General features: G+C 50.4%; 1 protein-coding gene across 1 annotated transcript; it reads right to left on the bottom strand.

Moving 5' to 3' along the window:
• Positions 1-99: 99 nt before the first annotated feature.
• NELFA (negative elongation factor complex member A) lies at positions 100-26860 on the bottom strand. The gene is made up of 11 exons (XM_002814509.4): positions 26618-26860; positions 8833-9004; positions 7000-7161; positions 5212-5301; positions 3653-3783; positions 3495-3564; positions 3155-3243; positions 2184-2295; positions 1224-1489; positions 972-1071; positions 100-874 (listed from the first exon to the last, which is right to left on the bottom strand). Exons 1-11 carry the CDS (start codon positions 26858-26860, stop codon positions 690-692), a joined length of 1620 nt encoding a protein of 539 aa, XP_002814555.3. The 3' UTR covers positions 100-689.

The following is a 26860-nucleotide window of genomic DNA, read 5'->3' on the forward strand; positions in this document are numbered from 1 at the left end:
GCCCCCAGCCCTGGCCCACCTATCCTGACGGCCGCCTAGGGAGGGACTGGGTCCCCGGAGCAGGGAGGACAAGCTGGCCCCAAACACAGCTATGGTGGCTTTCTTTAGAAAAGCTCGACTTTAATGGTTCAGATAGTTTTACAATGAAAATAGGTACCCAAAGACTGTCTTAAATGTCCACAACTATACAAAAGATGAATACAAAACTCCCAGGCAGGCATAGGCAGGGGACAAGGCCCACTGTCTCCCACGCTCTGGTGTGGTCGGGTGTCCCTGCCCCACCCCCAGTGCCACCGTGCCACCTTGGTCCCCTCAATCCTGGGGGTAGGAGGGCACTGCTCCAGCGAGGGAAAATAGAAAAGATTTTAAAAAGTAAGAGTCTAACAGGCAGAGCTGTCACTAAAATTAGGAAGTTGTAACTTTTTTGGTTAACTTACTACATTCAAAAATGTAATGCTGAGTCCAAAAAGTGTCTTAAATCACACAAAAAAGAACCCATATTAAAATTTTAAAAATAAGCCCCAAAAACCCCAGAGAAATGCATCCAGAACTTAAAACAGGCTGGGTCAGCAGCAGGGCGGCGGCTGGGGGACCTCGTGGGCCAGGTGTCCGCCATCCGGTTACTTTAAGCCGGCAAAGCCATCGTCCCGTGGAGCCCCCAAGTGAGGGCAGCTGTGAGGCAGGTGGCCCTAGGACACGTTGGTCATGGGCTTGTACTTCTTGAAGCGCGTCCACTGGCCCGTGGCATAGTTCATCTCAAACACTGTGTCCACCAGCATGGTTGTGCTGCCCTGGCCGTCTGCCTTGGGCAGGTCCTCCGTGTGCTCGCTCAGCTTGATCTGGATCACGTCCCCCTGCTCCTGGCACGGGTTCTCTGCAGAGAGCAGGAGCTGCTGGGTGGGTGTCTGGGGGACAAAGAGCCCGCCCCCAACCCAGCCCGGTGCGCCCCAGGCCCTGCCTTATGAACATACCTCGGGAGCCGGCCATGAAGCCCAGGATGAGGGCCTTCTCGGGCCGCGTGACTTTGTTGGCCGTCTTGAACATCTCCTGGGCAGCGAACATCTGCTCTCTCTACAGCGGGGAGAGGGGTGTGGGTGCCAGGGCCCCGCCAGGACCACCTCCTGCATCCCCCTGCGGGCACTGTGGCACCCCCATGCTAAGGCAAGTGGCCAGGGCCGTACCACCTACCTGGTGGCCTGTGCGCCCTGCCAGGGTACACCTACCGTGAGGGACAGGTTCTTCTTAGGCTGCTGCTGGGCAGGGGCCTGGGTCTGCGGGGCCACCATGGCAACCGGGGGTGTCTGAGTGGTAGGGGCGACAGTCGGAGGTGTGGTGGGTGTCAGAGGCGAGGTGGGCGCCGCAGGCGTGGGTGTGGCAGGGCTCAGGCCGCTGTTGTACATGGGCGCCCGCTGCTTGAACTGCGCTGGCAACGTGGGGCTCGGGGCGCTGGGCTCCTCTGGTGGGCGGCTGGCTTCCCGGGAAGATGGGGCTGCAAGTAGACCGGGACCTGGTGAGGGGGCTGGACCCCCACCCTGTTCCCAAACCCTAGTGCTCCTGGAGGTGACAGGCTCAGCTCCTCTTCTCTGTCCTGCTACCCTCTGACAAGAACTCTCTGTGGCCCCCAGCCAAGGCACAGGCCCCAGGAGCCCCAGCCAGAGGAAGAAGGCCAGTGGTCTCAGGCCTTTCCAGACTTGCAGATAAGATGTCTGGACTCTGGCCAGCTGCTGGCCTGCAGCGGGTCCCCATACCGTAGGCACTGGTGGGAAGACAGAGGAAGGCTGTATCCTCAAGCCCCTCGGGCCCAGGACCTGGCCTGAGGTGCTGTGAGCCTGGCAGTGCCTTCCATCTGGGAGGGGATGGCTCTGAGCTTCCCTCCCGCCTACCCAGCAACAAGAGCTGGGTCACCTGGCAGAAGACCCTTTCGAACCCAATCCCCTTCCTGCCGTGTCCCCTGGGGCGGCTGCCTGTCTGTGCCCAGGACGGGCAGGGTGGGGCAAAGCAGCTAGTTTATGTCTTGGAGCTCAAGCTGACCAGCAGGGCATCTGCCCCCAGCAGATTCTGGCCGAGGCAGAAGGGGGACAACAGATGCAGGAGTGAGAACCGCAGCCCTGGCAGCACCCGTGGGCAAGGCCATGTCCTGGCAAGCGGCTCAGCTGGTTCCAGGCTGGGGCCAGCAGACTCACCTGGGGTCGTCTCGGAGCTGGGGATGTAGGAGGAGGCGGGAACCACGCTGGGCGTGGAGGGAAGGTAGCTCGTGGAGGGCAGCGCAGGCTCATTGTTCAGGGACCCAAGTTTCTGGAACACAGAGTTTGAGGTTCTTCCCAGAAGAGGCCATGCTTCTGGCATGTGCTAACTCACGGCCCGACCCGGAGCTCCACTGCCACAGGCTGTGGCCCCCCGAGCTAGAGCAGGAAGGCAGGGGCCACTCTCCCGAGCTCCCTGGGCTGGACAACAGGACCCCTGGCCCCTGGTGCCCCAGCAGAGCTGGGGACTGAGCGGCTCCTGTGTAGGAGAGGGGAGGGGTTGAGGAGCCCAAACCGCCCATCTTGAGCACAGAAGGAGCGATGCTTTTTCTTACCACGAAGCGTTGATATAAAAGGAAGATGCTCATGTTAAGAAACCCAGAACACGCAGCGGCGGGAAGAAAGGAGCTTATTATCCCGAAGTGACCCCGCAGTGTGGCCTCCTCCAGGCCCTGGCTGCAGACGACCCACTGCAGCCTCTGTGCACCTGCCGCGCCGCATGGCTGCCTCCCACCCGCAGGCAGGGCCTGGTCTCCAGGACACTGAGGCCTCTGACCACCCAGCACCCCCACAGGCCTGTCCTGCACCCATTCACAGCCACCTGCAAGGCAGGTCCCAGCAGCCCTGCCTGACAGGGGACACTGAGGCACAGGGGTGAGGAGGACTCCCCTGGCAGCCCCTCCAGCAAGCGTGGGGCAGGTTCCCGCTCCGAGCCTGAGTCAGATGCCCATGTCAGGGCACGGCCCACACTGCCTCTCATATACACAGACATATACATACATAAATACCAACTGCACACATGTGTACATACATATATATATTCTCCGACAGAACACACTAGAGTGGCCTCAGTCGGAACAAGAGGGGCACGTGCAGTGGTGACAGACATGGGGCGCAGCCCTGAGCCCTACCTGCGTGGACACCAGGCCGGCTGCGTAGTCCGGGGTGGCGTTCTCCACCACCGTTTCCTCCTTGGCCGGCTTCTCCACCACCTCCGCATCTGTGGACAAAACAGGCGTCCTCGCCAGTGCCCAGGCGCGTTTGCAGTCTCAGCTCAGGGCAGCGGCAGGGAAGCAAACAGCTTCCCAGGAGAGGCAACCAAGGAGCGAGGAGAAAAGCAGGTGCCCACCCACGGAAGAGGAGCCTCACGGGGGCACAGCCCTGCCCGCCGAGCGTGGACACACCCCACCCCAACTGGGCAGGGCCCGCAGGGACCCCCACTGCCGCCTACACGCAGGCCCCAATCCCCACCGAGAGTCTTCCTTCTCCTCTTCGCCTCTCGGCCAGCGCCAACCATATCCAGCTCAGAGATGTCCAGCAGCTGCCAAGACAAGCACAACCCTGCCTTAGTGACAGCACCAGGGTGCAACGGGTCTCGGGGTGCCGTAGGAGCTGGGGGACGGGCCTACCTTCACACCCCGTTCTTTCCGCAGCAGTGTCCTGGAAGGCGGGATGGGGGTTCGGTTCCCCGTGGGGCTGAAGACGCTGGGTGCCGTGGGGCTTCTGAAGGGCGCCTGCTTCGGGATGCCTTTGAGTGGGGCTGGAGGACAGCAACAGTCAGGGCCAGCAGCAGTGACCGGCAAACGTCCCACCCTCTTCTAGACTAGCGCTGCAGTGGGGAAGGGCCAAACCCCTGGCAGGCAGTGGGCAGGACCCCCAGGATCCCGGACCTCAGGGAGCAGGGGAGCGCCTGGAGCCACGACCTCACACTTTGCCAAGACACCAAACAAACACAGCGGCATCCCAGGCCAGCCACAGGATCTCACCAGGTGGAGTCTCTCACCAGTGTGGCGGGGGCTGAGCTCTGCCTCTTTCCTGTGCCTCCACAGGCAGGGGCGTGAAGCCAGGGGCATGAAGCCAGGCGCCTGGGCTCGAGGGCCGCCCTCCCAAGCCTTCTCCCCGTCCCCTGAGGACGCTCCTGAGGCCTACCTACGCTGTTACCCACCAGCGCCCACATGCACCCTCCAAGGCGTGTGTGGCTGTCATGGTGCCAGGCCCGGAGAGAGGGCGCCTGGGGGATGGTGCCATCAGCACACTGGGCCAGGCTGGACACACTGCTCAATGGCTGGCCCACCCTCCCTGGGACAGCAGGTGCAGCCCCGGCCCTGGGATGCCTGGCAGGGGTGGAAAGACAAGGGTCTGCTCCAGGCGGGGCAGAGGAGAGCGAGGTGGAACCTCAGCTGCGGTGGGCAGGAACATGACCCGGGGACGCCCCCCCCCCCCCCCCAGGGACAATAGTCAGCAGACCCAAGATGCCTTCTACTAGGTCCCATGTGAACACTGTGGGATTATGGGAGCCCAAATAAAGTAAGCCAGGCTGGTCTGGGAGCTGCATGGAGGGCGCCTGTAAGGCTGCCCTTTCGGCCCCACCCATCTGCAAGTTTACCCAGCTGTCTCAGCACAGGACGACACCCGTCCTGCCCTCTGGCCCCCAGGTCACCATCCAGCACCCTCTGGGGTGAGTATGCCCTGCCATGGTTCCCAGGGGCACGCCGTCTTCCTGTGATCAGGGTGCATTCTGCTTAAGCTCACGCCCAGCCCTGAGAGCACAAATCAGGAAGGGCAGATGGAGGGGTGCAGGGGCACAGCCCCACGGGCAGCTGAGCACGGTCACGTCCTCCCCACGGAGCTGCCCAGGGACACTCGGAACCCAAGAGCAGCACTTGCGGCCCAAAGCCCGAGCCGGGAAGGCCGAGAGCCACCGCTGCCGACAGCAGAGGAGCAGGGGCCAGCGCTGTCCCCAGATCCCGGCCTTCCTGTCTCTGTGCCCACACATCCTCCCAGGGAGCTCCCCAAGGGGAGAAGCCGGTGAAATTGCCCCGGTGCCTTCGCTTTCCCATGGGCTCCCAACACTGCTGCCTGAAGACTGTTCACATGCACCACCTCCCCAACAGGGAGCTGGTCTCCAGGTCAAGCCCTTAGCTCTGCCCCAAAAGCAAGGCTTGCGGCACCGGGGTGGGGGCCTTACTGGTGGTATCCATCTTCCGCAGCAGCCCCCGGCCCTTGGCGTGGAAGGGCACCCCGGCGCTCCGCTTCAGTTGCTGGGCGGTCTCCGTGGCTGGAAGGAAGAGGTCACATGTGTCAGGGATCCTCAGGGCGAGAGCCTTTGGCCCTTGTAAAAGCATCTCTGTCAAGTGGATTCATCCGACGGCCTGAGTCGTGAACACTGCATTCTCTCTAAATGAGCAGCTGTTCCGAGCCGGGCCTGACACCAGCTCGCACATTACAAGGAGTCAGAAACTCACTCAGGTGAGCAAGTTTCGGGAGCTGGGTGGCTGTGGCTGCACCTCCCAGGACCCCATAGCAGGGGGAAGCAGCAGAGGAGGAGCTGAGGGACCTCATGAACCCCCTCCATCGACCTGGGCCTCCCCTGGCCCAGTGGTAGCGCCGTCCTCGCTGAGGATCAGCAGGCACGGTCTAGATACAAGAATATGAGGAAGAAACAAACGAAGAGATTTTCCTGACTTGGTTCAGTGAGGCTGAAGGGTCAGGGGACACCGAGTGCCCAAAGCAGACCCCATGGCTGCTGCTGGCCTCCAAAGGGGGTGGGGCCCAAGGGGCCGGCAGAGTCCTTCCTGGGCTACCCAGTGGGCCCGGGGCTGCACGGAGCCTCCCGGACAGCGCTGGGCCCTGGCTGCTGCCCGTTCCAGCCAAGATCCATGCACAGCTGCTGTCAGCCTTTTATTTGGATTCTCTGGAAACAGGGTATTGATGTACATTATAAATATTAATTCTATAACCATTCAAAATAAAACGATGTTATTGAAATCTTTGTTGTGCTTTGGGAAAATGTTAACTGAAATGATTAAATATCTTTCAAGTCAAATTGAGATCACTGGCCACTCAAGAAGGTAGCAACGTGAGAGCAAGGACAGTGCCCCTCCATCCATTCACACTGGCACCCACCGTGCCCAGCAGCGTGACTCAGCTGGCACAGAGTTCATTTGGTAACAGAGATTAGAGATGCCTTCACCTAAAATTCTGAAGTTTTTGGTTTTTTTTTTTTTTTTTGAGATGTTGTTTCACTCTTGTTGCCCAGGCTGGAGTGCAATGGTGCAATCTTGGCTCACTGCAACCTCCGCCTCCCAGGTTCAAGTGATTCTCCTGCCTCAGCCTCCCAAGCAACTGGGATTACAGGCACGCACCACCACACCCAGCTAATTTTTGTATTTTTAGTAGAGACGGGGTTTCACCATGTGGGCCAGGCTGGTCTCGAACTCCTGACCTCAGGTGATCTGCTGGCCTCAGCCTCCCAAAGTGCTGGGATTACAGGTGTGAGCTACCACGCCCGGCCTAAATTCTGAAGTTTTTAAAGCATGTTTTCAGAACACAAAGTTTAATATAGTGATAAACTTCTAACAAAAAACTTTATGCAGAACTTTATCTTCTTTTTTTTGAGACAGGGTCTCACTCTCGCCCAGGCTGGAGTGTAGTGGTGTGATCACAGCTCACTGCAGCCTCAACCTTGTGGGCTCAGGTGATCCTCCTACCTCAGCCTTCCGAGTAGCTGGGAGCACAGGCACGCACCACCATGCCCGGCTAGTTTTTTGGTATTTTTGGTAGAGATGGGGTTTCTTGGCTGGTCTCAAACTCCTGGGCTCAAACGACCCACCTACCCCAGCCTCCCAACAGGTGTGAGCCCCCATGCCTGGCCCAGAACGCCACCTTGAAGGGACAGTCTTGGTACCTTAGAACCTAAGAAACCTATGACTGGAAACTACAAAGACAACGCCCGATGGCGGCCGCGGCCACTCACACTTCTGCAGCAGCTCCGCCCGCAGCGTGGCGCTCTTGGGTTTCCGCTTTAACTGAAAATGCTTCACCGGGGGAGTGAGGGGTCCCGCGAGGGTCGTCAGGGCGTTTTTGTTCAAGTACTGGCATTCCAGTGGCAGCATGGCAGACGCTTCACACTCACCCACTGCACGGTAAGAACCACACGACAGTTAGGGGCGCCCAGGCCGCAGAGCTCCCGGCTGAGAGGAGCTGGCGGCTGCCCGGCCCCACACCCTCCTCAGTTAGGGTTAGGTCATGAGAGCTCCGGCTGTCCCCTGAGGTCCTCGAGACTGACTCCCCACGGCTCCAGCAGAATACCCAGGAGCATTTTCAGAACAGGAATGCCTGAGAGGCGGGCGTGTCTTGAGAGGGCTGCAAACTGGAAACCTCCGGCACCACAGACACCGAGAACCACAGGCGGACATAGATACAGTGATTCCTGGAGGGCTCCAGGCGCTTCTAGAACATGAAATGTCAACAGATCCCACCCCCACGTAAGGACCCCCGCTCTGTGGCTTCTCTCTTCCCGTCCCCGAGGGTAGCCAGGCCGGTGGTCTCTCCTGGAATCCCGGCCCTCATCCAAACTGCCCACATCCATTTCCTCAGCCTGTGTGGTCACCCACGGTTCAGAGCCCAGGAACTGCCCCACGAGGGACAGGCGACCTCCCACCTGAACTGGCTACGTGCCCCGCCTGGAGAAAAAGCACAGACAGGCACATGAGCGTTCACCGCCCTTGGCCTTCCTGCCCGCGGGACACTCCTGAGACATGAACGGGTGGGGTGGGGTGGACCTGTCCAGACCACTGCTCCAGAGGCATCTGTGTGGTGTGTATGCCCTCACAGGTGGGGAGAGGTGCCACCTGCAGGGGGGTGCCCAGCAGGGCCCCTGCAGGGTTGTGTAGCCTCGATGTCTCCATCCCACAACCCTGTCTCTCTGGGTGCTGCCCTTGAAGGAGCTGGGGCACAACGTTTGGGCTCTGAGGAGCCAGTTCCAATTGTCCAAAGCAGGAGAAAAACTCAGAAAAGCACAAGCATCAAGCATCCTATCAACGCATGTTCTTCAAATCCATCTACAAATTGTTGTTTCTTTTAAGAGATACGTTCTCACCCTGTCACCCAGGCTGGAGTGCGGTGGCACGATCACGGCTCACTGCAGCCTTGGCCTCCCAGGCTCAAGTGATCCTCCTGCCTCAGCCTCCCAAGTACCTGGGAGGACAGGCACGTGCCATCACGCCCAGCTAATTTTTATTTTTTGTAGAAATGGGTTCTTGCTATGTTTCCTAGGCTGGTCTCGAACTCCTGGGCTCAAGCAATCTGGCCACCTCAGCCTCCCAAAGTGCTGGGGTTACAGGAGTGAGCCATGGAGCCCAGCCTTGTGAACATTTTCTAAGTGATTTTCAGTTCACATTTAAACAACTGAATTGTTGATATTTTCAACATGCATTTCTGAGCATGTACTCTGGGCCAGGGAATGCTCTGGGCCCTAGAACCTAGGATCTGCAGATACCACCTGAATGGGCAGAGCCCCTGCCCTCACGGAGCCGACCAGGGAGAGACGGCGAGTGGCGTGACACAGCCTCCCATGGACACCACAGCAGTGAGGATGGGGCCTGTGGGCTGTTTGGAGTTTGTTTTCAAAGATGGCAAAAGCCAGGCAGCAGCTTACGGGGGAGGATGGTGCATATACAGTTAATATTCTAGGGACCAGGACACAGGGAAAAACCTAAGTCTAAAAATCAAATTCATTTCAGAAAAAAACTTTTCAAGAAAGACCCATTTCCCTCCTCCCAACATGAATTAAAGCCGCACAACATACCCTTTTCTCTAAGTTCTCCCAAAATGTCCTGAACGTTGGGATTCTGCTCCTCGAGCTCCAGGTTAAGCGAGCCTGTGTCCGGAAAGGACTTCAAGATGTCAGCGACCATGAGCACCCAGGGGTCCGAGTCAAGGCTGGCGAGCTGGATGATCTCCATCAGGGCGCCCTTCATCTGCAAGAGAGGATGCTGCCAGTGCCACCATGCCCCTGTCCACTTCCGAGCCCACTCCCCGCTGAGCTTCCGGATGGGCACTGGGCAGTGGCCGGGCTCTCTGGCAGTTGCCCCCCACACTTCCTCCTGAGGGCTCCCCTTCCTCTGAGCCCCCCGCCTCACCCCAGGGCCATCTTGCTTCCCTGAGCTGCCACAGCCTCTGCCAGGTCGCAAGGCCCCGGCATCCGGTGCCCTGCCGGCAGCCTCCCGCCTCCCAGCAGCAGCCAGTCCGCTGGGCCTACTCTCTCCCACCGGTGTGCAAATGCAACAAAAGCTGAAGGTTGAGAAGCCGCGGCCACCACTGTCCCCATAGAAAGCCTGCGGGTGGGAGATCCTGGGGATGACGGGCGTAGAGCAGGCAGGTGCCTGGCACAGCAGAGCACAGAAGCAGGGTGGAGTCTCCTGGTGCAGGGGGTGTGTGCCTGGGCAGCAGGGGGTGGGGCCTGGGACCTGGGGCAGCACCCGTGACAGCTGAGCTGGTGCCTAGTCACCATCTAGGCAGGGACGGCTGCCTCTGGGTCTGGACAGCGCTGGGAGTTGGCACTCGTGGAGCCTGGAGGTGGCCCCGAGATCTGGAGTGAGGCCAGGGCCTTTGGGAGGCCACGGGCGATGTGGGTGGAGGAAGCAGGCGCACCCTGCGCTCCCTCAATGCCTGGGGGGGCCAGATCCATCCACACCAGGCCCTGCTTCGGCCACATAAACCCCCTCCCACGAGGAAACGCAGAGAGCCAGGCCATGGCGTGCCTGTGCCTCTGCCATGCGCCCACTGGGCTGCTCACACTGTGAGACAGCTGGGCTGGTTGGTGCTGGGGGTGAACAACAGTGCCCTGCCCTGTCCAGACGCCGGGGCTGAAACCCCAGCCCAAGGCCTTCCTGACACCCACTCCCTGCGTCAGGCGCCAGAGACCTGTCCTACGAGGGCTGCGGCCATCAAGTCCCCGTGAGCGCCGCCTCCTGGTGGCCTCTGAGTGGGAGGACCTTCCAGCGCTTCCCTCACTGTCCTCATGGGCTTCCTGCCCTGAGGGAAGTTGGCTCGAGGGGCAGAGGTCAGAGGTCGTGCCAGGGGCGCCTGCCTGCTGCCAAGCCCCTCTGCATCTGCCCTGCAGGACACCCAGCTGCCCTCAGGAGTCAAGAACCCCCCGCGTGGCCCAGCCCTTCTGTTCCTTGGGCACTAGGGAGGATGTCGCCCCGGCCGCTGACCCTGTGCCCCGGGCCCTCACTCCCGACGCCCGCCAGAGTTGAGTGCACGATGCGGCAGAAGATGCTACATGGCTGCAGGAAGCGCTGCACACACGGTGACTCTGGCAGCCCCGCTGTTCTCAGCCAGTGCTGCCTCGTCACAGCAGCCCCAGGGAAACCCTACGCCTGCCAAGAGGCAAGCGGGCGGCATTTTATAAAAATGGTAAGGATAAAAAAAGTCGGGGATGTTAATTTAAAACAAAAAGGACCACTGTTGTGGAGTAAATGTTTTCTCTCCAGAACGCGCATGTTGAAGCCTGGCTCGCTCTACTGGGGCTTCTGTAAGAAAACGCTTGGCTTTCCCGGGCGTGGTGGCTCACGCCTGTAGACCCCGCACTTCAGGAGGCAGAGGCGAGCAGCTCACGAGGTCAGGAGTTGGGGACCAGGCTGACCCACATGGGGAAACCCTGTCTCTACTAAAAATACAAAATTAGTCGGGCGTGGTAGTGCATGCCTGTAGTCCCAGCTACTTGGGAGGCGGAGGCAGGGGAATCGCTTGAACCCAGGGGGCAGAGGTTGCAGTGAGCCGAGATCGCACCATTGCACTCCAACCTGGGCAACAAGAGCGAAACTCCATCTCAAAAAAAAAAAAAAAAAAAAAAAGAAAAAGAAAAAAGAAAAAGAAAATGCTTGGCTTACACACAACAGAAATTTACTTCTCACGGTTCTGGAGGTGGGAATCCAAGATCAATTAAGGCGCTGGCGGATTCCCCGCCTGACGGGGGCCCCTTCCAGCTTCATGGAAGGTGCCTTTTGCTGGTGGAAGGTGGGAACGAGCTCCCCTGGGCCTTTTTTTTTTTTTTTTTCTTGAGACAGAGTCTCGCTGTTGTCGCCCGGGCTGGAGTGCAGTGGCGGGATCTCGGCTCACTGCAACCTCCGCCTCCCCAGGTCCAGCGATTCTCCTGAGCTCCCACAGTGCTGGGAATCCAGGCAAAACCACCACGCCCGGCCCAGGCCTATCTTGTAAGGTCTGTAATTCTTAGAGAGCAGGGGCCCTAACTCACTTCTGTACTCTTTACTGAATAAACTATCACATCATTAAAATCTCTCTTCCTCTTCCCTGGTATAAAGAACTGCTGTTTACTAAGCTTTTAAGAGGAATAGGGCTGGGTATAGTCGCTCACACCTGTGGTTCCAGCTACTCGGGAGGCTGAGGCAGGAGGATCACTTGAGCTCAGGGGTTCAAGGCTGCAGTGAACAAAGATGGCACTACTCCACTCCAGCCTGAGCAACAGAGCAAGATTTCATTTCTTAAAAAAATTAAAAATTGGCTGGGCACAGTGGCTCACGCCTGTAATCCCAGCACTCTGGGAGGCTAGGGTGGGTGGATCACTTGAGGTCAGGAGCTCAAGATCAGCCTGTCCAACATGGCGAAACCCCATCTCTAATGAAAATACAAAAATTAGCCAGGCATGGTGGTGCACTCCTGTAATCCCAGCTACTGGGGAGGATGAGGCAGGAGAATTGCTTGAACCTAGGAGGCAGAGATTGTGGTGAGCCAAGATGGCGCCACTGTACTCCAGCCTGGGCAACAGAGCAAGACTCTGTCCAAAAAAAAAAAAAGCCTGGCGCGGTGGCTCACACCTGTAATCCTAGCACTTTGGGAGGCTGAGGTGGGCGGATCACAAGGTCAGGAGATTGAGACCATCCTGGCTAACACAGTGAAACCCTGCCTTTACTAAAAATACAAAAAATTAGGTGGGTGTGGTGGTGGGCACCTGTAGTCCCAGCTACTTGGGAGGCTGAGGCAGGAGAATGGCATGAACCCAGGAGGCGGAGCTTGCAATGAGCCGAGATTGCATGCCCCAGCCTGGGCAACAGAGTGAGACTCCGTCTCAAAAAAAAAAAAAAAAAAAAAGACACATTACAAAACCAGTGAACTGATTGTAGAATTTCATTCAGAAACACAAGTTGTAGCAGATGCCATGTATAAGGTTAACCTTATGTGTCAACTTGACTGGGCCATGGGGCACCTGGACAGTTAGTCCCTCATGATTCCAGGTGTGTCTGTGAGGATGTTTCTACATGAGACTAACATCTGAATTGTATTGAGTGAGGCAGAGGGCCCTCCCTACTGCTGAGTGGGTCTCATCCAATCAACTGAAAACCAAAGCAGAACAAAAATGCTGAGTAAGGGGAACTCCTGCCTGTTTGAGCTGGAAGATTGGTCTTTTTCCAGCCTTCAGACTCATCCTGAAACATCAGCTCCTCCTGGGTCTCCAGTCTAAGGGCTTACATCACTGGCTCTCCTGGTGTGTGTGCATGTATGTGTCTATATACCCTCTTGGTTCTGTTTCTCTGGAGAATCCTGACTGATAACACTGTGGAACATATCCAGCCCAGTCATCTAGTCACCCTGTATCTATGGTCCTATGTAGAAAAGTTTAATTTTCAGAATGATATCCCTAAGGTACCAGACCCCTAAATAAATGAAGGAAGAAAACTAAGATAAATTACAATGTCTTATAAACCTTTTTTTAAATACCAAAAAAATAAATAAAAATATTTTTCAGAAAAGTAAATTACCCAGAATGGCCTAGTCCTTTCACAATCCAGTTAAATGAGGTCTTTATCACAATTTCTTGTAATACATAAGGACGAAGTCCAAGAAAAATACATATAAAAAATAAAGCTGGTATACTTATATTAATGTTAGATGGAAGCAGATTTTAAGAACAAAATATTACTAAATACAGAGAATCTCTATGTAAAGATCCAAGGTTGAGTTCACATGGTAACTATAACAACTATAAACTTGGATGCACCTAATAACACAGCCCCAAAATATATACAGCATAAGCTGAGAAGGAGGAACAGACAAACCCATAATCTTAATGGGGAGATCAACAAATCCTCTTCTCACTGATTTTTTTTTTTTTTTTTTTTTTTTTAATCAAGCTGCACGTGCCTGTAGTTCTAGATACTTGGGAGGCTGAGGAGTTTGAGTCCAGCCTGGGCAACATAGTAAGACCCCACACCTTTAAAACAAAAAACAGTAAGAATAGAATAGATTTGTACAACATGATTATACAAATTGGCCTAATGAACATCCACTGAGCAATGGATCTCAAAACTAGAGAATACATATGATTCGCAAGCTTACTTGCAACATTTACAAAAACTGACCATATATTTTGCCATTTAGCAGATCTTAAATTTCAAACAACTAAAATAAACCATATTCTCTGACAAGAGCTCAATACAGCTAGAAATTAATAGTAAAAACAAAACTAAAATATCTTCCCCTCCAATGTAGGGAAATTAAGAAACATTTCTAAATTACACAGGGATCAGTGAAGAACTTACTGAAATTAAAAAATATTGTGACTTGATACAGTTCTGTGACTATCAAAACTTGTGGGATGCAGCTTACACTGTAATTAGAAGAGAATTTATGGACACACACACATACACACATGAAAAGAAGCCTGAGATTGGCATCCATCTTTAAAACTTACAAATAAGAGCAACATAGTAAGTACAAAGACAGGAGAAAGAAGAAAATTAGTGCAAAAATTAGTGAAACAGAAAGCCAAGTTCAACAAAGCCAGAAGCTGGTAGTTCGAAAATTCTTATAAAATCAACAAACATCTGGTGAGATGAACCAAGGGGGAAAAAATAAGAAATAATCACTATACATGCTTCTGACATTTAAAAAGAAGATGTTTGAGCTGGTCATACTGGCTCATGCCTGTAATCCCAGCAATTTGGGCAACCAAGGAATGTGGATCACTTGAGGTCAGGAGCTTGAGACCAGACTGGCCAATGTGGCAAAAGCCTGTCTCTACTAAAAATACAAAAATTAGCCGGGCATGGTGGCACACGCCTGTGATCCCAGCTACTCGGAAGGCTGAGGCACGATAATCGCTGGAGTCTGGAAGGTGGAGGTTGCAGTGAGCCAAGATTGCACCATTGCACTCCAGCCTCGATGACAGAAGGGTATTTGAGACACTCTCTCTACAAAAAATAAAAAAAAAAAAAAGAAAAGTAGGCAGGTATGGTGGTGCAAGCCTGTAGTCTTAGCTGCTCAGGAAGTTGAGGCAGGAGATCACTTGAGCTTAGGAGTTTAAGGTTACAGTGAGTTATGATCACATCACTGCCAGTCCAGCCTGGGTGACAGCGACACTATGCATTAAAACAAACAAACAAACAAAAAAAAACTCATAAAAACAAAAATCAATACTGAAAAATCCTCCCAAAAAGTAAATTTCAGGTCCAGAAGGCTTCATTACCAAGTTCTACCAAATATTTAGGAAGAAATCACTCCATTAGTAAACAAACTTTCCAAAGAAAAAGAAAAGACCAGATACGTTACAAATCCTTTTTTAAGGGTAGCATAACCCCAATACCAAAATCCAACAAAGACAGTCTGGGTAAGTAAAACTACAGGTCAATCTCACCCAAGAACAAAGATATAATACAAAATTCCTATACAAAACATCAGGATGATATAATCCAACAACATAAAATGACCAATTTAGGTTTACCTCAGGAATGCAAGGTTGGTTTATAATTAAAGCTATTTTGTTAATGTGGTGAATTACATGTCAATAGATATTTAAGCATTTGATAAAATTTAAAGTTCCTTTGTGTTCACACCCACTAGGATGGCTATATCAAAAAGATAACAAATGTTGGCAAGGATGTGAGAGACAGAACATTCAAAAATCACTATGGAGAATGTAAGATGGTGTAGCCACTATGGAAAATAGTTTGGCGATTTTTCAAAATGTTAAATATAGAATAACCTGGGCAGCCCAGACAAGTGGTTCCCCCCAGTGAAGCACACCCCCTCCATCATGGGACAAAGTGCTTCGTTAAACGGGTCCTGCTCCCTATGTCATCCAACTAGGTGAGACCCTCCAACAGGGGTTGTCAGATACCCTATACAGGAGTGATCCTACTGGCATTAGGTTGGTGCCCCTCGAGGTCAGAGGTCCCAGAAGAAGGAGCAGGCACCCATCTTTGCTGTTCTCCAGCCTCCTTTAGTGACACCTCCAGGAATGGGAGTGAATCAGATGAATATGGCCTGAAGTGAACCCCCAGCCAACTGCAGCAGCCCTACAGAAGAGGGACATGACTACTGCAAGGAAAACAAACGAGCAGAAAACGACAACAACATCAACAACAACAATAACAACCACAACAAAAGGCCCCATCCAAGGGTCAGCAGCCTCAAAGACTGAAACTAGACAAACTCATGAAGATGAGAAAGAATCACCGAAAAAATGCTGAAAACCCCAAAGGCCAGAGTGCTTTTTCTCCTCCAAATGATCATAATGTCTCTCCATCAAGGGCACAGAACTAGACGGAGGATCGGATGGATGAGCCGACAGAAGTAGGCTTCAGAAGATGGGTAATTAAAAAAAGCAACGATGAACTAAAGGAGCATGTTCTATCCCAATGTAAAGAAGCTAAGAACCTTGATAAAAGGTCAGAGGAATTGCTAACTAGAATAACCGGTTTAGAGAGGAACATAAATGACCTGATGAAGCTGAAAAACACAGCACAAGAACCTCGTGAGTCATCCGCAAGTATCAACAGCCGAATCCACCAAGGAGAACAAAGGATATCAGAGTTTGAAGACCACCTTACTGAAATAAGACATGCAGACAACAATAGAGAGAAAAGAATGAAAAGGAACGAACAAAGCCTCCAAAAAATACGGGACTTCATAAAAAGACCAAACCTACTACTGACTGGAGTACCAGAAGGAGACGGGGAGAATGGAAACAAGCTGGAAAACACACTTAAGGATATTATCCAGGAGAACTTCCTCAACCTAGAAAGACAGGCCAACATGCAAATTCGGGAAATACAGAGAACCCCACTAAGACACTCCACGAGAAGATCAACCCCAAGACACATAATCATCAAATTCTCCTAGGTCGAAATGAAGGAAAAACTGTTCAGAGCAGCCAGAGAGAAAGGCCAGGTCACCTACAAAGGGAAGCCCATCAGACTAACTAACGGCAGACCTCTGCAGAAACTCTACAAGCCAGAAGAGTTTGGGGGCCAAGATTCAACATTCTTAAAGAAAAGAATTTTCAACCCAGAATTTAATATCCCGCCAAACTAAGCTTCATAAGTGAAGGAGAAATAAAATCTTTTCCAGACAAGCAAATGCTGAGGGATTTTGTTACCATCACCCTGCCCCAGAAGAGCTCTGGAAAGAAGCACTACATATGGAAAGAAAAACCAGTATGAGCCACTGAAAAAACACACCAAAATATAGAGACCAATGACATTACAAAGAAACTGCATCTAGTGTGCAAAATAACCAGATAGCATCATGATTACAGGACTGAATTCACACATAACAATATTAACCTTCAATGTAAATGGGCTAAATTCCCCAATTAAAAGACACAGACTGGTAAATTGGATAAGGAGTTAAGACCCATTGGTGTGCTGTATGCAGAAGACTCATCTTACATGCAAAGACACACACAGGCTCAGAATAACGGGATGGAGGAAACTTCAAGCAAATGGAAAGCAAACCAACAAACAAACAAGAAAACAGGGGTTGCAATCCTAGTCTCTGACAAAACAGACTTTAAACCAACAAAGATCAAAGAAGACAAGTAGGGTATTACACAATGGTAAAGGGAACAATTCAACAAGAAGAGCTAACCATCCTAAATATATATGCACCCAATACAGGAGCACCCAGATTCATAAAACAAGTTCTTAGAGACCTACAAAGAGACTTAGACTCCCACACAATAATAGGGGGAGACTTGAACACCCCACTGTCGGTATTAGATCAACGAGACAGAAAACTAACAAGGATATTCAGGACTTGAACTCAGCTCTGGATCAAGTGGACCTAGTAGACATCTACAGAAACCTCTTTGGGGGGAGGGGGGAAGGATAGCATTGGGAGATATACCTAATGCTAGATGACGAGTTGGTGGGTGCAGCGCACCAGCATGGCACATGTATACATATGTAACTTACCTGCAAATTGCGCACATGTACCATAAAACCTAAAGTATAATAATAAAAAAAAAACCAAAACATTGTACCCCATAAATGTGTACAATTATGATTTGTCAATCAAAAACAATAAAAAAAAGTTTTAAAAGATCAATTAAAAAAAAAAAAAAAAAGAAACCTCTACCTCAAATCAACAGAATATACATTCTTCTCAGTGCTACACGGCACTTACTCTAAAATAGACCACATAATTGGAAGTAAGCAAATGCAAAAAAACTGAAATCATAACAGTCTCTCAGACCACAGTGCAAATTAGAACTCAAGATTAAGAAACTCACTCAAAACCACACAATTTCATGGAAATTGAACAACCTGCTCCTGAATGACTCCTGGATAAATAATGAAATTAAGGCAAAAATCAAGAATTTCTTTGAAACCAATGAGAACAAAGAGACAATGTAGCAGAATCTCTGGGACACAGCTAAAGCAGTGTTAAGAGGGAAATTTATAGCATTAAATGCCCACATCAGAAAGCTAGAAAGATCTCAAATCGACACCCTAACATCACAATTAAAAGAGCTGGAGAGGCAAGAGAACAAACTAATCCCAAAGCTAACAGAAAACAAGAAATAACTAAGATCAGAGAAGAATTAAAGGACACAGAGACACGAACCCCCCCCCCCAAAAAAAAACCAACAAATCCAGGAGCTGGTTTTTTGAAAAAATTAACAAAATAGATAGAACGCTAGCTAGACTAATAAAGAAGAGAGAGAAGAATCAAATAGACGCCAAAAAAATAATAATAATAATAATAAAGGTGCTATCACAACTGACCCCACAGAAATACAAACTACCATCAGAGAATACTATAAGCACCTCTACACAAATAAACTAGAAAATCTGGAAGAAATGGATAAATTCCTGGGTGCACACACCCTCCCAAGACTAAAGCAGGAAGAAGTCGAATCCTTGACTAGACCAATAACAAGCTCTGAAATTGAGGCAGTAACAACCTACCAACCAAAAGAAGCCCAGGACCAGATGGACTCACAGCTGAATTCTACCAGAAATACAAAGAGGAGCTGGCACCATTCCTTCTGAAACTATTCCAAACAACTGAAAAGGAGGGACTCCTCCCTAACTCATTTTATGAGGCCAACATCATCCTGATACCAAAACTGGGAAGAGACAACAAAAAAGAAAACTTCAGGCCAACATCCCTGATGAACATCAATGTGAAAATCCTCAATAAAATACTGGCAAACCGAATCCAGCAGCACATCAAAAAGCTTATCCACCACGATCAAGTGGCTTCATCCCTGGGATGCAAGGCTGGTTCAACATACACAAATCAACAAGCATAATCTATCACATAAACAGAACCAAAGACAAAAACCACATGATCATCTCAACAGATGCAGAAAAGGCCTTTGATAAAATTCAACATCCCTGCATGTTAAAAACTCTCAATAAGCTAGGTATTAATGGAACATATCTCAAAATAATAAGAGCTATTTAAGACAAACCCACAGCCAATACCATATTGAATGGGCAAAAGCTGGAAGCATTCTCTTTGAAAACTGGTACAAGACAAGGATGTCCTCTCTCACCACTCCTATTCAACATAGTATTGGAAGTTCTGGCCAGGGCAATCAGGCAAGAGAAAGAAATAAAGAGTATTCAAATAGGAAGAGAGGAAGTCAAGTTGTCTCTGTTTGCAGATGACATGATTTTATATTTAGAAAACCCCATCAACTCAGCCCAAAAACTTGTTGAACTGATAAGCAACTTCAGCAAAGTCTGAGGATACAAAATCAATGTGATTTTAATAGGCAAGCAGAGAGCCAAATCATGAATGAACTCCCATTCAAAATCACTAGAAAATAAAATACCTAGGAATACAGCTAACAAGGGATGTGAAGGACCTCTTCAAAGAGAACTACAAACCACTGTTGAAGAAAATAAGAGAGGGGCCGGGAGCAGTGGCTCATGCCTGTAATCCCAGCACTTTGGGAGGCTGAGGCAGGCAGACTACCCGAGGTCAGGAGTTTGAGACCAGCCTGGCCAACATGATTAAACCCCGTCTCTACTAAAAATACACAAATTAGCCGGGCGTGGTGGCACAAGCCTGTAATTCCAGCTACTCGGGAGGCTGAGGCAGGAGAACTGCTTGACCCCGGGAGGCGGAGGTTGCAGTGAGCCGAGATCGTACCACTGCACTCCAGCCTGGCCGATAGAGCGAGACTCTGTCTCAAAAGAAAAAAAAAAAAAGGCCAGGCACGGTGGCTCACGCCTGTAATCCTAGCACTTTGGGAGGCCGAGGCGGGCGGATCATGAGGCCAGGAGATTGAGACCATCCTGGCTAACACGGTGAAACACCGTCTGTACTAAAAACACAAAAAATTAGCCAGGTGTGGTGGCGGGCGCCTGTAGTCCCAGCTACTAGGGAGGCTGAGGCAGGAGAACTGCTTGACCCCGGGAGGCGGAGGTTGCAGTGAGCCGAGATCGTACCACTGCACTCCAGCCTGGCCGATAGAGCGAGACTCTGTCTCAAAAGAAAAAAAAAAAAAGGCCAGGCACGGTGGCTCACGCCTGTAATCCTAGCACTTTGGGAGGCCGAGGCGGGCGGATCATGAGGCCAGGAGATTGAGACCATCCTGGCTAACACGGTGAAACACCGTCTGTACTAAAAACACAAAAAATTAGCCAGGTGTGGTGGCGGGCGCCTGTAGTCCCAGCTACTAGGGAGGCTGAGGCAGGAGAATGGCGTGAACCCGGGAGGCGGAGCTTGCAGTGAGCCGAGATCACGCCACTGCACTCCAGCCTGGGCAACAGAGCGAGACTCTGTCTCAGAAAAAAAAAAAAAAAAAAAAAACAGAAAATAAGAGAGTAAACAAACAAATAGAAAAGCATTCCATCCTCATGGATAGGAAGAATCAGTATCATGAAAATGGCCATACTGCTCAAAGTAACTTACAGATTCAATGCTATTCCCAACAAACTACCATTGACATTCTTCACAGAATTAGAAAAAACTATTTTAAATTTCATATGGAATCAAGGAAGATCCCGTAGAGCCAAGACAATCCTAAGCAAAAAGAACAAAGCTGGAGGCATCATGCTACTTGACTTCAAACTACACTTACAAGGCTACAGTAACCAAAACAGCATGGTACTGGTACCACAACAGACCTACAGACCAATGGAGAAGAACAGGGACCTCAGAAATAACACCACACATCTACCAGCATCTGATCTTTGACAAACCTGACAAAAACAAGCAATGGGGAAAGGATCTATTCAGTAAATGGTGCTGGGAAAACTGGCTAGCCATATGCAGAAAACTGAAACTGGACCTCTTCCTTACACCTCATACAAAAATTAACTCAAGATGCATTAAAAACTTAAAGGTAAAACCCAAAACCCTAAAAATCCTAGAAGAAAACCTAGGCAATACCATTCAGGACACAGTCATGGCCAATGACTTCATGACAAAAATGCCAAAAGCAATGGCAACAAAAGCCAAAATGGACAAATGGGATCTAATTAAACTAAAGAGCTTCTGCTCAGCAAAAGAAACTATCATCAGAGTGAACAGGCAACCTACAGAATGGGAGAAAATTTTTGCAATCTACTCATCTGACAAAGGGCTAATATCCAGAATTTACAAGGAACTGAAACATATTTATAAGAGAAAAATAACCCCATCAAAAAGTGGGCAAAGGAGGTGAACAGATACCTCTCAAAAGAAGACATTTACGAGGCCAATAAACATGAAAAAAAGCTCAACGTCACTGATCATCAGAGAAATGCAAATCAAAACCACAATGAGATACCATCTCATGCCAGTCAGAATGGCGATTATTAAAAAGTCAGGAAACAATAGATGCTGGAGAGGCTGTGGAGAAATAGGAAAGCTTTTACACTGTTGCTGGGAGTGTAAATTAGTTCAACCATTGTGGAAGACAGTGTGGCAATTCCTCAAGGATCTAACACCAGAAATACCATTTGACCCAGCAATCCCATTACTGGATATATACCCAAAAGAATATAAATCATTCTGCTATAAAGACATATGCTCATGTATGTTTACTGCAGCACTGCTTTACAATAGCAAGGACATGGAACCAACCCAAATGCCCATCAATGATGGACTGGATAAAGAAAATGTGATACATATACACCATGGAATACTATGCAGCCATAAAAAGGAATGAGATCCTGTCCTTTGCAGGGACATGGATGAAGCTGGAAGCCATCATCCTCAGCAAACTAACAAAGGAACAGAAAATCAAACATTGCATGTTCTCACCCATAAGTGGCAGGTAGTTGAACATTATGGACACAGACAGGGGAACACCACACACCAGGGCCTATTGGGGGTAGGAGTGAGGGGAGGGAACTTAAAGGACGGGTCAATGGGTGCAGCAAACCACAGCACACGTACACCTATGTAACGAATCTGCATGTTCTGCACATGCATCCTTTTTTTTTTTTTTTTTAAGAAGAAATAAAGGCCGGGAGCAGTGGCTCACGCCTGTAATCCCAGCACTTTGGGAGGCCAAGGAGGGTGGATCACAAGGTCAAGAGATGGAGACCATCTTGGCCAACACGGTGAAACCCCGTCTCCACTAAAAATACAAAAATTAGCTCATTAGCTGCGCATGGTGGCACGTGTCTCTAGTCCCAGCTACTGGGGAAGCTGAGGCAGGAGAATCCCTTGAACCTGGGAGGCGGAGGTTGTGGTGAGCTGAGATCGCACCACTGCACTCCAGCCTGGCGACAGGGTAAGACTCCGTTTCAAAAAAAAGAAAAAAAAAAAGAAGAAGAAGAAAAAAGAAAACATTACATTAAGTGAAAGAAGTCAGGCACAAAAGACCAGATGTATGATTCTATTTATATAAAATATCCTGAATAGACAAATCTACAGAAGCAAAAAGTAGATTACTAGTCACCTAGGAGTGGGGAGGAAGAGGACTGGGGAAATGCTAATGAGTATAGGATTTATTTGGGGGATGATGAAAATGTTCGAAAATTGACTAGAATGAGCATCAAACCTGTAAATATACTAAAAACTACTGAAGTGTACATTTTAAATGGTGAACTATTTGGCATAATTATATGGTACATAAATAATATCTTTTTTCTTTTGAGACAGGGTCTCGCTCTGTCGGCCAGGCTAGAGTGCAGTGATGCAATCATGGCTCACCACATCCTCAACCTCCCAGGCTCAAGTGATCCTCTCGCCACAGCCTCCCGAGTAGCTGGGACCACAGCCATATGCCACCACCCCTGGCTAATTTTTATATTTTTTATGGAGACAGGGTTTCACCATATTGCTCAGGCTGATCTCGAATGTCTGGGTTCAAGCAATCCGCCCATCTTGGCCTCCCAAAGTGCTGAGATTACAAGCATGAGCTACTGCACCCAGCTATACATTATATCTTAATAAAGCTCTTTTTTTTTTTTTTTTTTTTTTGGAGACAGTCTTGCTCTGTCCCCTAGGCTGGAGTGCAGAGGCGCGATCTCGGCTCACTGCAAGCTCCACCTCCTGGGTTCACGGCATTCTTCTGCTTCAACCTCCCTAGTAGCTGGGACTACAGGCGGCCACCACCACACCTGGCTAATTTTTTTGTATTTTTTTTTTAGAGACGGGGTTTCACCGTGTTAGCCAGGATGGTCTCGATCTCCTGGCCTCATGATCCGCCCGCCTCGGCCTCCCAAAGTGCTGGGATTACAGGTGTGAGCTACTGCACCCAGCCAATAAAGCTATTTTTAAAAAGTTCATGATTAAAAGATTTTTTTACAAGTCTTCTAAGAAGAGAATTTCCTTAACTAGATAAAAAGTATTTATCAAAGACAACAGGGAACATAATGCTTACTGGCAAAACATGCCAAGTTCTCCCTGTGTGATCGGAGGTAAGACAATGAGCTGGAGGGTCCTGGCCAGTCCAGTGAGACGAGAAAAAAAACAAAAGGTAATTGGAGAAAGAAAAATAATATGAAGTGCACAGAAAAATCAAGGAGATTCTATAGAAAAAAAATTTTGCAACTAGCAAAACTTTAGCACAGATGCCAGTCACAAATTCATTATCCAAAAATCAGGCCGGGCGTGGTGGCTCACCTGAGGTCAGGAGTTCGAGACTAGCCTGGCCAACATGGTGAAACCCCGTCTCTACTAAAAATACAAAAATTAGCCAGGTGTGGTGGTGCATGCCTGTAATCCCAGTTACTCAGGAGGCTAAGGTAGGAGAATCACCTGAGCTCAGGAGGCCGAGGTTGCAGTGAGCTGAGATCGCACCACTGCTCTCCAGCCTGGGTGACAGAGTGAGATCTTCTTCTAAAAAAAAAAAAAAAACAAACAAAAACAAAAATCAACGCATTTCTATATACCAGCAACAAGTAAAAACTAAGACTTTAACAGATACCATTTACAACGGCATGGAAAAATATGAAATAGGTGGTAATATATGAGATGGAAGACCTCTACAGAGATCATAAAGAACATCTAAGTAGATATGCCCACACCCACAAATTATAGGATGCAATATAAAGAGGACAGCACCCCAGAATGAACTGCAAGTTCAGCTCAGCCTTAAAATCCCAGCAGGCAGGCTCTATGTGTTTAAGAAGTAAGTATAGAAGATACATGTGGAAGTGTGAAGGGACAAGAACAGCCAAAGATGATCCCAGAGAAAGATACAGTGGGAGGGTTTGCTCCGTCAGCTAACAAGACTTATAAATAAAGTGACAGGAACCGACTTAGTGGGTTATTAGCACATTGATATGTAAATGACCAAAAGAACAGAGCACAGCCCAGAAACACATCCACAGCAGAAGGTAACAGTGCAGATCAATGGAAAAGGACAGTCATTTCAATCAACGTTGGGTGCTGGACTAACTGGACATCCATGTGGAAAATTAGACTCCCTGCTTCACACAATCATCAATTCCACGCAGACTGAAGATTCAAGTGCGAAAGGTAAAACTGTACAGCTACGCCAAGACAACCCAGAGAGTGTTCCAGGCATGTCCCTCGGGGAGACACAATAGGCACCAATGATAGTGGGCGGATGAATACACCGTCTACGTTAAAACCAGGAGCTTCTATTCACCCATGATTCCAGGAAAAGGGGCTGGGCGCACGTATCACACCTGTAATCCCAACACTATGGGAGGCCAAGGCAGGAGGATCACTTGAGGCTAGGAGTTCAAGACCAGCCTGGACAATACGGTAAGACTCCCATCTCGATACACACGCACAAAAATTAGCCAGGTGTGGTGACAGCGCATCAGTCCCAGCTACTACAGAGGTTTAGGAGGAAGGACTGCTTAAGCCCAGGAGTTCAAGGTTAAAGTGAGCTATGATTATACCACTAGACTCCAGCCTGGGTGACAGAGTGAGACGCTGTCTCAAAAAAAAAAGGATTCCAGGAAGCTAAGTCAAAGTCAAAGGACAACTGGGAGATATTTGTAACTGAAAAAGGACTGATATCTAGCATTTATAATAAATAATAAAAAAGACACTCTTACAAAACAATGGGAAAAAAGAGAATTTAAAAGCAGATTTGAACATACAATTCTCAAAGCAGAAAACCAAATAGCAGGCTGAGTGCCATGGCTCACACCTGTAATCCTAGCCCTTCAGGAGGCTGAGGCAAGCAGACTGCTTGAGGTCAGGAGTTCAAGACCAGCCTGGGCAGCATGGTGAAACCCTGTAGTCCCAGCTACTCAGGAGGCTGAGGTGGGAAGATCTGAGGTGAGGAGGTCAAGGCTGCAGTGAGCCATGATTGTGCCACTGCACTCCAGCCTGGGTGACACACCGCCAGACCCTGTCTCAAACAAAACAAAAAAACAAAAAACACGCTGAAAAATAATTTGGCATAATCCTATGATCCTCACAATTCTACTCCTAGATATTATACCCTAGAGAAATCCAAGATTCCAAATACCTGAACATATCACAATAATGTAGTAACAGGATTATTTACAACAGCACAAAACTGGCCGTAAGCTAAGTGTGTCGCTGTGATAGAATGGATAAAGTGCTTCGTGCTCAGAGACAGGAATACCACGCAGCAGTGAAAATTAAACCGCAGTCAGCTGCAACGTGGATGAAACTGTCACGGTGTCGATCAAAAGGACACATGCACGCCACACACAAAATACACTATGATACCATCACACTAAGTCCAAATCGGGCAACCAAGCTATGCCATTTCGGGGTACATAAATAATTGCTAACACCGGGGAGATGGCACAGATATGATTACCTTTCCAAAATGAGGAAGGGGAAAGGAAGAAGGCTGTGATTACCAATGGGAGGCTTCCAAGGAACAGGCATGGTTCTACTTCTCCACCTGTGTAAGGATCACAGGAGTGGCTCACGATGCTATTATTATTCGTTAAACTGAACAAAAATGCACTTTTCCATACATGTCATATCTCAATCAAAAACAATTACAACCTGTAATAGCTAATAATACATCAGTAGCCAGGAACGTTTAAACAACCATGTGGCTTCAATAGTCTGCAAAACTACTCCGTTTATTTCGCACGGAAAGCGATACAATGTAAACTTTAGGAAAAAAGAAAACAAACCTCACACACCCACTCATTGGAATGACGCAAAACGGCGTGTAGAAAAGAGTAAAACGGACACAGAGCGCTCCGGACGGCCGGGGTCTTTGCGAGGTGAGAACAAGAAAATCCAGTCAGCGGACACTGGAGCTACCGAGCCCAGGCCGCCCCTTCCTCACGCGGGGGTTTCTCTCGGGATCCCCGCCCTCACCCAGGTCACCAGGGCTGCTTCCCCGACGGGAAACCCCGACGGGAGACCCCGCTGGGGCCGGCGCACCCCCCCCCCCCGCCCCAAGAGTCGGTCGCTTCGGCACGGCGGGGGATTTGAGTGGTGAGGACCGAGGGCGGGGGAGGCGGGGGCGGCTGGGGATGAGTACCCGGGGGCCCAGGGAGGGGAGTGAGGACCTGGGGGTCGTAGCGAGAACCCGGGGCCCGGCGGGGAGGAGGTTGAGGATCCCAGGGGAGGTGAAAACTTGGGTAGGGGTGAGGACGAAAGGTAGTGAGGTGAGGACCCTAGGGGGGGCTTCCCAGAGGGCGAGGAGGGGCGGGGGGGGCCTGAGGACCCACGGTGGGGATGAGAACCGAGGTGGGAGATGAGGATCTAGGCGGGGGGTGAGAACCCAGGGGGAGGTGAGGACTGGAGGGAGGGATTCGGAGGAGCGAGGACGGTGCGTGAGGGCGGGGCGGGGGGGTTGACAGTCTGAAGGGGGATGGGAAGGTTGGGGGAGGGACCGAGGAGGGTCCGGAGTTGGGTGTGTGGGTCGGAGGTGGGAAGGTTGGGAATCTGGGGGCTGCGGGGCGCCCCGCCTGCCTTACCTCGTCCACCGTGCGGCGCGGGAGGTGCAGCGTCCCGAGTAGCAACTTGAGCTTCACCGCCGACGAGAGGCCATGGAAGCAGAGACGGATGTTGTCGATGACCGCGGCCGTGAGCAGGGACGCGATGCTGGGCGGCGCCCATAGCTCGTCCGTGGCCCCCAGCTTGTTGTGCAGCCACAGGCCCGTATCGCTCTCCCGCATGGACGCCATCTTGGGGGAAAGCGCGCGCCGCAGCCCCGGCAT

Source organism: Pongo abelii, chromosome 3, assembly GCF_028885655.2.
Source record: "Pongo abelii isolate AG06213 chromosome 3, NHGRI_mPonAbe1-v2.0_pri, whole genome shotgun sequence".
Taxonomy (NCBI): Eukaryota; Metazoa; Chordata; class Mammalia; order Primates; family Hominidae; genus Pongo; species Pongo abelii.